The sequence below is a fragment of the Mustelus asterias genome, chromosome 6, assembly GCF_964213995.1.
Source record: "Mustelus asterias chromosome 6, sMusAst1.hap1.1, whole genome shotgun sequence".
NCBI classification, from domain to species: Eukaryota; Metazoa; Chordata; class Chondrichthyes; order Carcharhiniformes; family Triakidae; genus Mustelus; species Mustelus asterias.
Genome location: NC_135806.1, coordinates 118,330,164 through 118,346,780, shown reverse-complemented (window position 1 = coordinate 118,346,780; position 16,617 = coordinate 118,330,164). Strand labels below are relative to the sequence as shown.

Below are 16,617 nucleotides of genomic sequence, written 5' to 3'. Positions count from 1 at the left end.
ACAATAATCTCTCCCTCAATGTCAACAAAACGAAGGAGATTGTCATCGACTTCAGGAAGCGTAGAGGAGGACATGCCCCTGTCTACATCAACAGGGACGAAGTAGAAAGGGTCGAGAGCTTCAAGTTTTTAGGTGTCCAGATCACCAACAACCTGTCCTGGTCCCCCCCATGCCGACACTATAGTTAAGAAAGCCCACCTACGCCTCTACTTTCTCAGAAGACTAAGGAAATTTGGCATGTCAGCTACAGCTCTCACCAACTTTTACAGATGCACCATAGAAAGCATTCTTTCTGATTGTATCACAGCTTGCTATGGCTCCTGCTCTGCCCAAGACCGCAAGGAACTATGAAAGGTCGTGAATGTAGCCCAATCCATCACGCAAACTAGCCTCCCATCCATTGACTCTGTCTACACTTCACGCTGCCTCAGCAAAGCAGCCAGCATAATTAAGGACCCCATGCACCCCGGACATTTTCTCTTCCATCTTCTTCCGTGGGGAAAAAGATACAAAAGTCTGAGGTCACGTACCAATCGGCTCAAGAACAGCTTCTTCTCTGCTGCCATCAGTCTTTTGAATGGACCTACCTTGCATTAAGTTGATCTTTCTCCACACCCTAGCTATGACTGTAACACTACATTCTGCACTCTCTCCTTTCCTTCTCAATGAACGGTATGTTTTGTCTGTATAGCGCAAGAAATAATACTTTTCACTGTATACTGATACATGTGACAATAAATTAAATCAAAGTCAACTTCCCCACAATGGATGGTGAATTGACAGATCTGTAGTTTCCTGGTTTCACCACCAGTCCTTTCTTAAGTAACGGACTGGCAGTATTAATCCAAAACACAATGGTTGGAATTCTCCGGCCGTTCATGCCAGTGGGATTCTCTGGTCCCGCCAGCAGTGCATGCCCTGCTGCAGGTTTGCCGGTGACATGGGGTGGCTTCAATGGGAATTCCCATTGACAGCGGTGGGACCAGATAATCCCGCCAACAGCGAACGGCATGCCACCTCCCGTCACTGCGAAAAACATTGAGGGAAGGCCAGAAAATCTCACCCAATACTTTTTAAAACTAAAGAGCTTTGAAAAATTCTGATTAATCCATGTACAATATCCCATTTGACCTTTTCCGATACTGAGATGGAAACCATTAGCTATGTTCATTCACATTATTTTCTCCAATATCATTTTTAAATCTACCAGGTTCATTCACTTCATTATTTTTAGCCTTTTTTACACTGCTGACATTTTGTCCTCTGTATTTATTTAACAAGTCTACACATTTCCTGTCTGCATCCATCTTTAATTTATTCACTTGTTCCCATTTTCTTTCTCTTATTTGTAAAAATAGTTTTGTTATTGGCTTTGATATGTTTTTTTTTCATATTTTCTTTTTGCAGCTCTAATGACTTTATTTATATTTCTTACTATTTATGGGTCTCCCGTGTGACACGCTCACTCACACGTGTCCTGGATGCTGGTGAACCTTCTGACCCATTCCCAGTCAATAACGGAATTAAACAGGGCCGTGTGCTCGTGCCAATCCCGACAGTTCAAAAGGAGACCATTCAGCCCATCGAGTCTGCACCAACTCTCTGAAGAGCATCTTACCCAGGCCCATTTCCACCACCCTATACCTGTAACCTCGTGCATTTACCCTGCTAATTCACCTAACCTACACATCTTGGAACACGAAGGGGCAACTTAGCATGGCCATTCCACCTAATTTGCACATCTTTGGACTGCGGGAGGAAACCAGAGCACCCGGAGGAAAGCCATGCAGTCACATGCAAACTCCACACAGAGAGTCACCCAAGGTGGCACATACTGCCTCATAGTGCCAGGGATCCGGGTTCAATTCCAGCCTCGGGTGACTGTCTGTGTGGAGTTTGCACGTTCTCCCCATGTCTGCGCGAGTTTGCTCCGGGTGCTCCGGTTTCCCCCCCACACTCCAAAGATGTGTAGGTTAGATGGATTACTATGGTAAATGCATAGGGTTACAGGTATAGGATGGTGGAAGTGGGCCTGGGTAAGTTGCTCTTTGGAGAGTTGGCGCAGACTTGGTGGGCCGAACGGTCTCCTTCTGCACTGGAGGGATTCTAAGAGGGATTGGTATGAGCACACAGCCCTGTTTAATTCCATGGTGTCCAGATCACCAACAACCTGTCCTCGTCCTTCCATGCAGACGCTATAGTTCAGAAAGCCCACCAATGCCTCTACTTTCTCGGGAGATTAAGGAAATTTGGTATGTCTGCTACAGCTCTCACCAACTTCTACAGATGCACCATAGAAAGCATTCTTTCTGGTTGTCCATCACTCAAACCAGTCTCCCATCCATTGACTCTGTTTATACATCCCACTGCTTCGGAAAAGCAGCCAGCATAATCAAGGACCCCACGCAGCCCGGACATTCTCTCTTCCACCTTCTTCCGTCGGGAAAAAGTTACAAAAGTCTGAGATCATGTACCAACCGACTCAAAAATAACTTCTTCCCTGCTGTCATCAGACTTTTGAATGGACCTACCTCGCATTAAGTTGATCTTTCTCTACACCCTAGCTATGACTGTAACACTACATTCTGCACTTTCTCTTTTCCTTCTCTATGAATGGTATGCTTTGTATAGCATGCAAGAAACAATACTTTTTACTGAATACTAACGAATGTGACAATGATAAATCAAATCAAAATATTGACTGGGAATGGATTAGAAGGTTCACCAGCATCCAGGACACGTGTGAGTGAGCGTGCCACACAGGGGACCCATAAATAATAAGAAATATAAATAAAGTCATAAGAGCTGCAAAAAGGAAATGTGAAAAAAAAAACCTTGCAAGACATCTCAAAGCTAATAACAAAAGTATTTTTACAAGTCAGAGAAAGAAAGTGGGAATCGGCATGGTGAATCAATTGGGGACAGATGCAGACAAGACTTTAATGAATAAAAAGAAATTTCTAGACTTGTTAAATGAGTGCAGAGGACAAAATGTCAGCAGTATAAAGAAGGCTAAAAGTAATGAAGTGAAGGAACTTGGTAGATTTGAAAATGGGCGGCACAGGGTTAGCACGTATTGTACGGATGGGAAGCTGCTCAAGCTGAGATGGATCCAGGAAGGTCTCCAAAGACACATTTGGTGATTTCTTGTTTGCTGGTGACTGTCCACTTGCTGCTGGATCAGAACTGGCCATTCAGTGTAGCACAAATTTGTTGTCCAATGCACATGACAACTTCAGCCTCGTGATCAACACAAACAAAACTGAAGTAGTCTACCGAGCTACTCCAGAGAAGCTCCATCTCAGGTCCAAGCTTTCAGTCTACAGCTAGAACCTGTCAGCTCACTTATCTCAGCAAGACACTCTCTCCAATTGTCTATATTGACAAGAAGACAAACGCAAGAGTTGTCACAGGAAGTGCAGTCAGTGACAGAATTCGAACATCAATCTGGGAACAAAGAGGAGTGAGTCTGTCTCCCAAACTGAGGGCACAGAGCAAAAGGCCCTGCTCACTGAGCTCTCCGTATACGAGACATGGACTGAGTACCAGCATCGCATCAACAATCTCAACCACTTGCACTTGAGCTGTCACTGGAAGCTTCTGAAGATCAGAGGGCAGGACGAAATACCAGACACTGAGGCGCTCAACCAAACTGGCACTGCCAAGCATCCACACCATACTGAGACAGTCACAATGGAATTGCACTGGTTACATAGCCAGAAGGCTGTCACTCGCTGACAAAAGCTCTGCAAAGCAGGACTTCCTCGCGACAGAGGTTAGGAAATCCCACCTCCAAACATTTAGTGTAACTCCCAGAGTTAAATGGCTGTGGGGTGGGCTCTCCAACGTTTTAGCCCAGGGAGTAGTTATTACACTGCCCTGTTAAATCCAGCCCCATGAATCCAATTTCAGAGTTATTCACAGAAATGGCCGAAGGAGGCCATTTGGCCTATCAAGTTTGTACTGGATCTCTGAAACTACATTCTACCTTGTTCCACTTGACTTGCCTTATCTCCATAACCTTGCACATTCATGCTTTTCAAGTAACAATCCAATTCCCTTTTAAATAACTCAATCAAACCCGTCTCCATCATCTTCTCAGGAAGTTCATTCCAGACTCCAACCACACTCTGGATAATTTTCTTTCCCCCTCACATCACTTTTGCTTCTTTTGAATCTGTGCCCTCTAGTTTTTGATGCTCTCTTTAATGGGAACAGTTTCTCACTATTTACTCTGTCCATACTCCTTAGGATCTTGAATACCTCTCCAAGTCTCTTCTCAGCTTTCTTTCCTTCAAGGAAAACATTCCCAACCCTGCCCTCACAGCTACAGACTCTCTCCAATGTCTTCACATCCTTCCTCAAGTTTGGCATTCAGAACTGGATGCAGTACTCCAGATGAGGCCTAACTATTGTCTTATACAAATTCAACATGACCTTAAGCCTAAGCTGAAGATGCTATATGCTTTATTAACTGCTCTGTCAACATATCCTGCCATTTTCAATGATTCATGACCCCTTTGTTCCTACACCCTCTTAGATGTTCCTCCCTCTAGGGCAGCACGATGGCACAGTGGTTAGCGCTACTGCCTCACAGCACCAGGGACTCGGGTTCGATTCCTGGCTCGGGTCACTGTCTGTGTGGGTTTCTCCCCGTGTCTGCGTGGGTTTCCTCCCACAATCCAAAGATGTGCTGGTTAGGTGTATTGGCCATGCTAAATTCTCCCTCAGTGTACTCGAACAGGTGCCGGAGTGTGGCGACTAGGGGATTTTCACAGTAACTTCATTGCAGCGTGAATGTAAGCCCACTTGTGACTAATAAATAAACTTTAACTCTATTTATACTATCTCCATAATCCTCCTGCCAAAATGAATCACCTCAAACTTCTCTACATTGAACTTTATCTGCCACTTGCCTGCCCACTCCACCAATATGTTACGTCCTTTTGAAGTTCAAGACCATCCTCATCGCAGTTGACAATGTTCCCAATCTTCGCATCATCTGCAAATTTTGAAATCATGTCCTGCACACCACAGTCTAGGTAATTAATATACATCAGGAAGAGCAAGGGTCCCAACACTGACCCCTGAGATGCTCCACTACAAACCTTCCTCCAACCCAAAAAACAATCATTTATCACGACTCCGTTTCCTGTCACTTTCTTATTTCTTATTCAAATGCCAGCTTCCCCTTTTATCCCATGAGTTAGAATTGTGCTCGTTACGCCCCTCTAATACACAAAGGTGACAACACAGCTTGCCACAATCATTCACATAGCCTGCCTGAGTGTGGCTAATCCATTGGTGCCACATTGTAGACAGAGTTAGAACGCTAAGAATCCCACTTAGTCACCAGGCGACCTTTCAGCCCATTTCACTGAATTAGATTAACATCAGTTTGTGGTAAGATAAGAGAGTTCTAAATCCCAAGGGCCCAATGGGTTGAAAAACCAAAACAAAAAATTAACTGCCCAAGAGTTTACCCCAACAACAAGCCAAAGCAAGTATCTAAAAGTCACGAAGGAAATGGAAAATGCTGGAAAAACTCAGCAGGTCAGGCAGTATCTGTGGAGAGAGAATAAAAATAGTTAATGTTTCCAGCCCGTATGACTCTTCTTCCGAGTTGGTAGTATTAGTGAGCGCTGAAACATTAACTCTTGTCTCCCTCTCTCTCTCTACAGGTGCTACTTGATCTACTAAGATTTTCCAGCATTTTCTATTTTCATTTCCAGTTTCCAGCATCTGCAGTATTTTGCTTCGATTTTATTCTCAGATTTGTTATTACTTTGAGTCTCAAACAGCCCCGAAGCTGCAGTGCGAATGACAACACATTGTTCACACGGTGATTTTGTGGCCAATTTTCTCAAACTAGTCCTGAAATCAAAATGCAGATTATATTCAAATGCACGAGTGGAATATAACATAGCGCTTATCATCTATAATCAGATTTCTTTGTATAAATACTCGTAATTAAAACAACAACAACAAAAAAGATTGAGGGTGGGATATTCCAGCCACCCTGTGGCGTGTTTTCCAGCAGTGGAGGCAGTTTGCTGCTGGTGGGATTTTCCAGTCCCGCTGATATCTAAGGCCATTTACATAGCTCACCCATCCAACCGTGAGGCAACCAGTGTGGGAGGCGGGGAGAGGGAGGGGAATCATCTTCGGCAGGACCAGAGGATGTCACTGGCGGGAAGGGCTGGAAAATCCCGACCTCAGAATTCTAATCGTCTCCCTCCCATAATATTCCTGGGTGGTGCGTTTCCAACTCCATTATCTCCAGAGACTCTTACACGTCAGTAACAGGGAAAACCCAAACTATTCTTACATTGTCCTTTGTTTATAATGATCTCGGTAAAATGCTCAACAACGTATGGTTCCACCTACCTTTGTAGATCCCAGGCAGTGAATCCTATCACTGGAAAAGCTCAAAGGCAGTGAATGCCTGGGGTACTCTGCAGAATTCTTAGGTTGCAGCTTCTTGAGAACATCCACGTAGGTAATTGGGAAGATACCTTGCCGACTTGTCCCAGGAATCCTTCCTTCGTACCAGTTCTGATCTACCCGCCTGACAAGGATGACCCTTTCACCCTGCAGAGAGCAGACATTTCAGCTGCACATTCAGTGACACATATAATATTCCATCACAGCACAGAGCGTGTTGTGCTTTACTTTAACCATCATCTTAGTTGTTTCCATGCACTGTTTCTTAGTTAAAGGTGGCTCACAAGACAAACTACCCTGAGAACAAATTAAGCCTATGTTTATTTGCCATTTTTTGCTTATCTTTTTGGCTTCAGCATGGCTGCCTATAATGTAGAAAGCTTTGACAGATTTATGCTTATATTCTCCAACTAGCTGCTCATTCCAGATGACTCACATTGAAGAAAGTAGTTTTACTGATCTTAAAATGCATCTCACTAATTGGTTCTGACATTGTGCCCAAAATGTGCAACTGAAAGAAAGAATTCTTGCCCAAAAAGAGATCAACCCCATTTTTGGGCCTCCTTACCCTCACAACCAGTCTGGTAGTTCTGATAAAGAGCATCATGCATCATCACCATGAAGCCATTCACCATCAGACAGGGACAAATCATAGAATCACAGAATCCCTGCAGTGCTGAAGAGGTCATTTGGCCCATCAAGTCTGTGCCGACTCTCTGACAGGCATCTTACCCAGGCCCTCTCCCCCATCCTGCACGAATTTATCTCGCTAATCCCCCTAACCTACGCATCTTGGGACACGAAGGGACAATTTAGCATGGCCAATCCACCTAACCCACACATCTTTGACTGTGGGAGGAAACCTGAGCACCCGGAGGAAACCCATGCAGATACAGGGAGAACGTGCAAACTCCACAGTCACCCAAGGCTGGATTTGAACCCAGGTCTCGAGCCGCTGTGAGACAGCAGCGCTAACCACTGTGCCACCATCTCTTACCTAGGCTGTTTGCCACACTAAATGGGATTAGCTGAATACATGTGTGTATCCCTTCCAGAATCATCCGTTGTGACGAGCTTGCGTGCACATTACTGCTTGCCTACCATGTAAGTGTCTCATGGATTACATTGTTACAGTTTAATGGCAATTACATGGTTAAACAGGTGGTGGGTATTTGTATACTCATAAATGGGGACAGCTGGGACACTGGCGTCTTGGAAAAGAAAGCTGCTGTATTTTAGTTTTGACTTCACCAAATGACATGGATCCAGTTATCACCAGGGACTGGAAAGACAGAAACCCACCAGGGCAAATAACCCCACCTTGTGCATATGTACTTTGACCCCAAGGAATCAGATGTATATGTAACCAGTGCAATGCTGCAAATACCCGCTGCACTACAGTGATGCAAACTTGACATTGGAAACTACTAAGTTATATTCATTGGTTCTGATAGATATTGGCCTCCTTCCCCACGAGATTCCCAATTTGCTGCAGAACAATTATAAGAGGGTAGCTGGCATTCAACATGATCACAGGGTAACATACAACACACTGACTGAAAGAAAGACAGGTTTCCAATTCTCTCTAACTTTATTATACTTTGATAAAAGAATCCCTATAGTGCAGAAGGAGGCCATTCGGCCCTTCGAGCCTGCTCCGCCATTCATCACGATCATGGATGATCGTCCAACTCAATATCTTAATGCTGCTTTCTCCCCATAACCTTTGATCCCATTCGCCCCAAGTGCTGTATCGAGCTGCCCCTTGAATACATTCAATGTTTTGGCATCAACTACTTCCTGTGGTAAAGAATCCCTGCAGCACAGAAGGAGGCCATTCTTCCCATCAAGCCTGCACTGACAATAATCCCACCCAGGCCCTATCCCTGTAATCCCATGCACTTACCCAGCTAGACCCTCTGAATCTTTGGAGTGTGGGAGGAAACCCACGCAGACATGGGGAGAATGTGCAAGCTCCACACAGACAGTCAGCCGAGGCTGGAATTGAACCCGGGTCCTGGTGTTGTGAGGCAGCAGTGCTAACCACTATGCCGCCCATGTATTCAACCAGTTACGTGAATACATTCAACGGTGCAGACTCGATAGGCCGAATGGCCTCCTCCTGCACTGTAGGGATTCTATGATTCTATTGCAACAGTAGCAGAGCAATGGCTTGTAATCATTGTAGATGACTCCAAGCAGAAACAAAGCAGGAATAAGAATATTCTAAAATCTATTTTCAGATGGAAGACTGCAACATGCAAACGGGAGAAGGAATTTTATTTCGCAGAGGCAGCTACCTATCTTCCAGATGTGTTTTTTTTCCCTCAAGGAGCAATATGTCTTGAGGAGCGAAGAGTTAATGAATCCAAAATTACCTTTTTTAATGAGAGCTCCACGTTGGTATCTGCATTAAAATTATATTTTGCAATAGCTTCCCCAAAATCTCTGGCCTCAGCTGGGGGCGGTGGTCTGACTGGCTGTGCCTTTTCTGTTGGGGGCAACTTCTGCAAGAAACAAATAAACTTCACCAATTTATAACATAGTTACAAAAAGTGCAATAAATGTTTAGCACAATGCACCAAAACAACTTGCACTGCAATAGGTAGAAAACTACAGACCTCAACATATGAAATCGGGAATATGCCAACTGCTCCATGGTGTTCACCTTCAAACCAATTTTGATCTATTTGTCTTATAATGTAGACAATGTTTCCTTTCTTGAATGGTAACTCCCTGTAGGTAAACATGTTTTTAATATACATTTACTGAACACAAATCATACTGCAATAGTATGGCATATCTTAAAATCCCTACAGTGCAGAAGGAGGCCTTTCAACCCATTGAATCTGCACCGACTCTCCGACAGAGCATCTCACCCACGCCCTATCGTGGAACCACATGGATTTACCTCACTTAATCCTCTAAACCTTGAGATACTAAGGGGTAATTGAGCATGTCCAATCCACCTAACAATGCACATCTTGGAGTGTGGGAAGAAACCGGAGCACCTGGAGGAAACCCATGCAGACACGGGGAGAATGTGCAGACTCTGCACAGACAGTAGCCCAAGGCTGGATCTGAACCTGGGTCTCTGGCACTGTGAGACAGCAGTGCTAACCACTGTACCACCATGCTGCCCAGACACTGTGCCTACCAAACAAATTTCTGCACATATCTGAAATAGTGGCCTAAATCGTCTGGTCTCACCCGCCATGGGATTCGATGCATGGGCAGGACAGAGAATTTGACAGACAAGCAAAGTGTCCATTGATATTGGGTGGAAATCTCCGGTCCCACAGTGGGCAGGACTGAAAGGATCCAACCAATCTACGTCTGCTATTGCTAATCCGGTCACATTTTTCTCTTCAAGTCACATGGTTCTGGCTTCAAGCAGTGCACTGAGGAGGGAGTACCGCTCTGTTGGAGCGCTGTGAGAGCTTTCAAATGAAGCATTAATCCAAGTTCCCATCAGTGCATTCCTGAAACCTGTGGCTGTCATTATGGTTTGCCCACTGATGATTTTCAATGTAAATTATTCACTTGTATGCTGTTTTGATGAACAAGCAATATACTCGCAATGAATATCTGAATTGGACAATAAAATTTGGATTGAATTGAATGGAATTGCTCAGGAACCCTTACAAATACTGACCCCACTCTGGGAATTTTCTCTCATGACTTCCAAAATGCAGCTACCCAAAGAAAACCAGTGCCTTCAATCTTACTAAGTAGAATCATAGAATCCCTACAGTGCAGGAGGAGGCCATTCGGCCAATCGAGTCTGCACCAACTCTCTAAAAGAGTATCTTATCCAGGCCCACCCACTGCCCTATCCCCGTAAACCCATGATTTACTCCACTAAACCCCCTAACCTACATATCTTGGGACAGTAAGGGACAATTTAGAATGGCCAGTCCACCTAATCACATCCTTGGAGTGTGGGAGGAAACCTGCGCAGACACAGGGGCAACGTGCAGACTCCGCACAGACAGTGGCCCAAGGCTGGAATCGAACCGGGGGCCCTGGCGTTGTCAGGCAGCAGTGCTAACCACTGTGCCATTTGCTGCCCTTAGAAGTGCACCGTTAGAAATACCAGTGAAATGGCTGTTGTGTCTAGGACACAGAATATGGCTGTGCCCAGGGAGAACCAAGATAAGGAGAAATTTCTTCACTCAAAGGATTATGCATATTTAAAATGCTCTACCTGAGAGGGATGTGGATGTATAGTCACTGAATATTTTCAAGGCGGAGATCAAGAGGTTTTTGGATTTTTAATTTATTCATGGGTTGTGGGCATCGCTTTCTGAGACAGCATTTATTGCCCACTCCTAACTGCCGTCCAGAGGACATTAAAGAGTCAACCACATTGCTGTGGCTCCGGAGTCAATGTAGGCCAGACTAGGTAAGGATGGCAGATTTCCTTCCCTAAAGGACATTAGCTAAGAGAATTAAGGGATATGGGGGAAGGTGGAATTGAGGTAGGAAATTGACCATGATCATATTGAATTGGGGACTAGGGTTTGAAGGCCAAATGGTTATTGCTGCTCCGATTACTTCTGTTACGTAGAAACAGAACGAACTATAAAGTAAAAACTTTATTTATTAGTCACAAGTAGGCTTACATTAACATTACAATGAAGTTATTGTGAAAATCCCCTAGTTGGCACACTCCGGCACCTGTTTGGGTACACTGAGGGAAAATTTAGCATGGCCAATGCATCTAACCAGCATGTCTTTTGGACTTTCGGAGGGAACGCCTGCAGACACGAGGAGAACGTGCAAACTCCGGACAGACAGTGACCCAAGCCGGGAATCGAATCCTGGGCCCTAGCGCTATGAGGCAGCAGTGCTAACCACTGTGCCGCCCCAGTAGAGGAGTGTAGAAGGTAGCATGGACAAGACATTGTGCTGATGGTATTCTACATATCTTTGGTGGACACGAACGTGATTGCTGACACCCTCCCATCCAAATCCCCAGGGGTCTATTCACTGACCCCTTCAGGATCAAATCTTAAGTTTAAAAAGCGAATATTTACAGAATATTAAAAAGAAAGGTCACAATAAACAAGACAGCAATACTTACTTTGCTGTTTGAGCTTTAAAATCGTAAATTGCTTTCGCAGGCTGTCTCTGAAAAGGAGAAAATAAGTTTCAGAAAGAATAAGTGCTGAAGTGCAAAACAAACGCACTGATGAAACATTTGTTCTGTGACATCCAGTGGCTGGAGAAAACATCCAGCAGAACCCACTTGCTCATGGTAGAACCCACTGGTCATTCACCCGGCTTTGCCCGGCCGTAGTGACGCCCTTTACACCCTTCCCGGACTGGTCAAAGCATCAGCGCAGCCACCCAATATCAGTGAGGATGGCAAGACCTGGCTGCAACTGTGGTGCAAGCTTAACAGTGACTCACTTTGTTGAGGAGTACCCGTTGACGAGCCTTGAAGGTGGGTTTAAAGAACTTCATTTAGTCACCAACAAGGTTATTGCTTGGCTCTATGATTATGCACAGGCTAAGTAAATAAATAAGCCACGAACATTATGACGCTGGTATAATGGTATAATTAAACAGTTTATGAGTTTTCAAAAATATGACTAGATGTCAGACATAAAAGATAAAGTTGTGGATGCTATTGGTTTGCATGACCCAAATCTTGCACTGTCCTGCTAACTGCAAGTATTGACTGAAAGGATTCATTCAAACACAACCTTTATTCAAACACAAGTTAAGCTCTGCTGAACTAAGTCAATCTAATATCAACACCGAGTAGGTGGTGTGTCAGATCGTGGACCACTGGTCTTGCACAGCCCCAAGCTGAAACCTCCTTCCCGTTCCCAAGCTGCCCGGACAACTTGCAATTTCAAATCCTCACTTTAACAAAGCTGAAACCCTTTCTCTGTTCGAAGGATAATTCAGCCTTGCCCTTCCTTAGGATTGCCACAACTCTCTCTCGCGGCAACAGTGAACGCCACAATGGGGCCATTCTTAGTATCACCCATGGCAAAAAAGAGCTTTGATATAGCAAGCCAGCTTCCATTGCTGGAGCATAGCCAAAATGTGGCAGCAGGTTGGATAGTGTGTAACGATGCAGCAATTCTAGAATCTCACTGGGGAACCACATTCCTCAGGCACGCCGAATATTTTTGTTCATATGATTCTGCTCGTTTCTGTCGGCCTTGGCTCAGTGGTAACTGTGGTGAACCATCGTTGGTTACCACTGGGGGTTGTTATTATGTTACTGTTGGGCTAGGGTGTTGTTACTGTGGGGGTTGTACAATGTTGTTGGGTTAGGGTGTTTACCTGTTATAAGTGTTATCATGGCACATCCCAGTGGGGCCCCGCCTCCGGTAGCGAGGTATAAGACCCTCTGCTCCGGCAGGACCCCTTCAGTCTGAACTGGTGTATTCGTGTTAGTAGTTCCATTGTTACACAATAAAAGCCTTCAATATCGAAGCCTTGGTTCCACGTGCTTAATTGTCGCGCATCAATTTTATTGTGTAACAGAAAACTCTCAGCTGTACAAAAAAAAAGAGTATGGAACAGATCTTAAAACCAGATCGTCTGGCGCTGGACCCACGTGCGGTCGGTGCCGCTAACACCTTCGACCACTGGTGGAAGTGTTTCGAGGACTACCTGGCAGCCTCTGTAGCTATCACTACAGACAGTGACAAACTCCAAGTCCTCCACGCAAGGGTAAGCGACACGATTTATCTTGCGATTCGTGCGGCTCCCACTTACCCGAGGGCCGTCGAGCTCCTGAAGAAACGATACACGAAACCACCCAACGAGATACACGCTCGTTACCTCCTCGCTACACGACGTCGGCAGTCGGGCGAAACCATGGAGGACTACGCCAATGAGCTCCTGCAGCTTGCCAGGGGTTGCGATTGTAAAGACGTATCAGCCGAACAATATATGTACGACCTCGCCCGAGACGCGTTCATAGCAGGGGTAGGGTCCTCGTACATCAGGCTTAAATTGCTGGAAAAGGGGAACCTCGACTTGACCCAAGCAATGGAGATGGTTGGGATGCTGGAGGCGGCGTCGAAGAGCTTGGCGCTGTACCCCGAGGACCACGTGCAGTCAACGTGGCAGGAGCAAGCTCAGCTCCCTCCTCGCCCCGCTAACCCGCGCTCCCAGATCGATCCGACGACGGCGGCAGCTCCAGGTGGCCAGCGATGCTATTTTTGTGGTGGGGCCAAGCATCCACGGCAGCAGTGTCCGGCAAGAACAGCTATCTGCAGCCAGTGCGGTAAAAAAGGCCACTACGGTAAAGTCTGCAGGTCGAAGTCTAAAAACGGCAGTGCAGCTTGTAACCCTCCAGAACGGAGACAATCTCCTTCGGCGTTGCAGTACCCACGAGGTCCGACCACGTGCGAACCCAGGACGGCGCCATCGTGGCTGACGGAGGAGGAGGAAGACCACCAGGAGTCGCTGCGTTTGGCGCCCTCGCCCACGTGCGATTCATGGGGGCGGCCATCATGGTCCACGACGACTAGGAGCGACCAGCAGGGGTCCTCAGCATCAACATCGGCGGCATGCAGTGACGCCCAGGGGCCAACGGTGGCGTCGATCTCCCTGGACCAGACTAAGCACCACAGGCTTGAGAATTCCATGATGGATATAAAGGTAAATGGTCGAACTGTGAATTGTCTGTTTGACAGTGGGAGCACTGAAAGTTTCATACACCCTGAAACTGCTAAAAGGTGTGGACTCCGGGTTCTCCCTGCCAAGCAGACAATTTCCATGGCATCACGGTCCCGGTCTGTACCGATCCAAGGACGATGTATGGTAACTCTTGAGGTACAGGGCACAATTTACGAGCAATACAGGCTCCTTGTGTTACCTCACCTTTGTGCGCCAATTCTCCTCGGACTAGATTTTATGGTCCACATGAAGAGTGTGATCCTACAGTACGGTGGGCCACTCCCTTCACTGGCAGTAGGGAATCAGCCGCAGCCTCCAAATTGCCCAAAGCGCCCCGCATGCAATCTTTCCACTCTGAAAATCACTACACCATCCCTCTTTAAGAATCTGGTACCAGGCTGCAAGCCCATCGCTACTAAGAGTAGGCGTTACAGCGCTGAGGACCGGATCTTTATTAGATCTGAGGTTCAGCGGCTCCTCAAGGAAGGGATCATACAGGCCAGTGCTAGTCCGTGGAGAGCGCAGGTCGTGGTAGTCAAAAGCGGGAACAAACCTCGGATGGTCATCGACTATAGTCAGACCATTAATCGTTATACGCAGCTGGATGCGTATCCTCTCCCGCGCATTTCTGATATGGTCAATCAGATTGCGCAGTACCGAGTGTTCTCTACCATAGACCTTAAGTCCGCCTACCATCAACTCCCCATCCGCCCAGAGGACCGACGATATACGGCTTTTGAGGCGGATGGTCGTCTATACCAATTTCTCAGGGTTCCATTTGGTGTCACCAATGGGGTCTCGGTCTTCCAGCGTGCTATGGACCAAATGGTGGACCAGAACGGGTTGCGGGCTACCTTCCCGTACCTGGATAACGTCACCATCTGCGGCCATGACCAGCAGGACCACGACACGGATCTCCAACACTTTCTGCGCACCCGCATCTCGCCTGAATCTGACCTATAACAGGGAGAAGTGCGTATTCCGTACGCGCAGGTTAGCCATCCTCGGATACGTGGTGGAAAACGGGGTCATTGGCCCTGATCCAGACCGTATGCGCCCACTTACTGAACTTCCCTTGCCCGCTAGCACGAAAGCACTGAGGAGATGCCTCGGGTTCTTTTCGTACTATGCGCAGTGGGTCCCCAACTACGCGGACAAAGCTCGTCCGCTCATCAAGTCCACGACCTTCCCACTTACGCCGGAGGCCCAATTGGCCTTCAAGGCTTTGAAAAGCGACATCTCGAAAGCCACGATGCACGTGGTGGATGAATCCATCCCTTTCCAGGTGGAGAGTGATGCATCTGATTTCGCCCTAGCCGCCACACTAAACCAGGCAGGCAGGCCCGTCGCGTTCTTTTCCCGCACCCTTCAAGGCCCTGAAATTCGGCACTCAGCGGTGGAGAAGGAGGCTCAGGCCATTGTGGAGGCAGTCAGACACTGGCGCCATTACCTGGCAGGGAAGCGGTTCACTCTGATCACGGATCAACGATCCGTGGCGTTTATGTTCAGCAACACGCAGAGGGGCAAGATCAAGAACGATAAGATCTTGCGGTGGAGAATTGAGCTCTCCACCTATAATTACGATATTATGTATCGTCCAGGGAAGCTCAATGAGCTCTCGGATGCCCTCTCGTGCGGAACATGCGCCATCATGCAGGAGGACCGCTTGAAGGCCCTCCACAATGATCTGTGTCATCCTGGAGTCACCAGACTCTACCATTTCGTCAAAGCCCGCAACCTGCCCTACTCGGTGGAGGATGTCAGGTCAGTGACGAGAAGCTGTCGGATTTGCGCAGAATGCAAACCACACTTTTATCGACCAGACCGGGCACAATTGGTCAAGGCCACTCGCCCTTTTGAGAGGCTGAGTGTGGATTTTAAGGGCCCCCTTCCCTCAACGGACCGGAACGTCTATTTCCTCAACATAATAGACGAGTACTCCCGGTTCCCGTTTGTTGTCCCCTGTGCGGACACGTCGACTGCCACCGTCATCAAGGCATTCAGTGAGCTTTTTACCCTGTTCGGGTACCCCTGCTACATTCATAGCGACAGGGGCTCGTCGTTCATGAGCAACGACTTGAGGCAATTCCTGCTCTCATTCGGGATTGCCTCTAGTAGAACCACGAGCTACAACCCTAGGGGTAACGGACAGGTGGAAAGGGAGAATGCTACAGTCTGGAAGGCTGTCCTACTGGCACTGAAATCCAGGGGCCTTCCAGTCTCCCGTTGGCAGGAGGTCCTTCCAAATGCGCTCCATTCTATCCGCTCCCTCCTGTGTACGGCAACCAATGCTACTCCCCACGAGAGGATGTTCTCATTCCCTCGGAAGTCGTCCTCGGGGATCTCATTGCCAGCCTGGTTGACGTACCCAGGACCCGTCCTTCTGCGGCGACATGTGAGGGCTCGCAGGTCCGACCCCTTGGTCGAACCGGTCCAACTCCTCCACGCCAACCCTCAGTATGCCTATGTGGCATATCCTGACGGGCGAGAGGACACTGTCTCCATTAGAGACCTGGCGCCCGC

The 16,617-nt window shown here is 47.0% G+C and overlaps 1 protein-coding gene across 1 annotated transcript in view; it reads right to left on the bottom strand.

Moving 5' to 3' along the window:
- The window catches only part of LOC144494685 (sorbin and SH3 domain-containing protein 2-like), a 303,190-nt gene that overhangs the window by 25,381 nt on the left and 261,192 nt on the right, over nt 1–16,617 (bottom strand). The window contains exons 17-20 of the mRNA XM_078213885.1: nt 11,531–11,577; nt 9,066–9,180; nt 8,823–8,951; nt 6,388–6,591 (exon numbers count right to left, since the gene is read on the bottom strand). Coding sequence (XP_078070011.1) covers nt 6,388–6,591; nt 8,823–8,951; nt 9,066–9,180; nt 11,531–11,577 — 495 coding nt within the window. The remainder of the gene's footprint in view (nt 1–6,387; nt 6,592–8,822; nt 8,952–9,065; nt 9,181–11,530; nt 11,578–16,617) is intronic.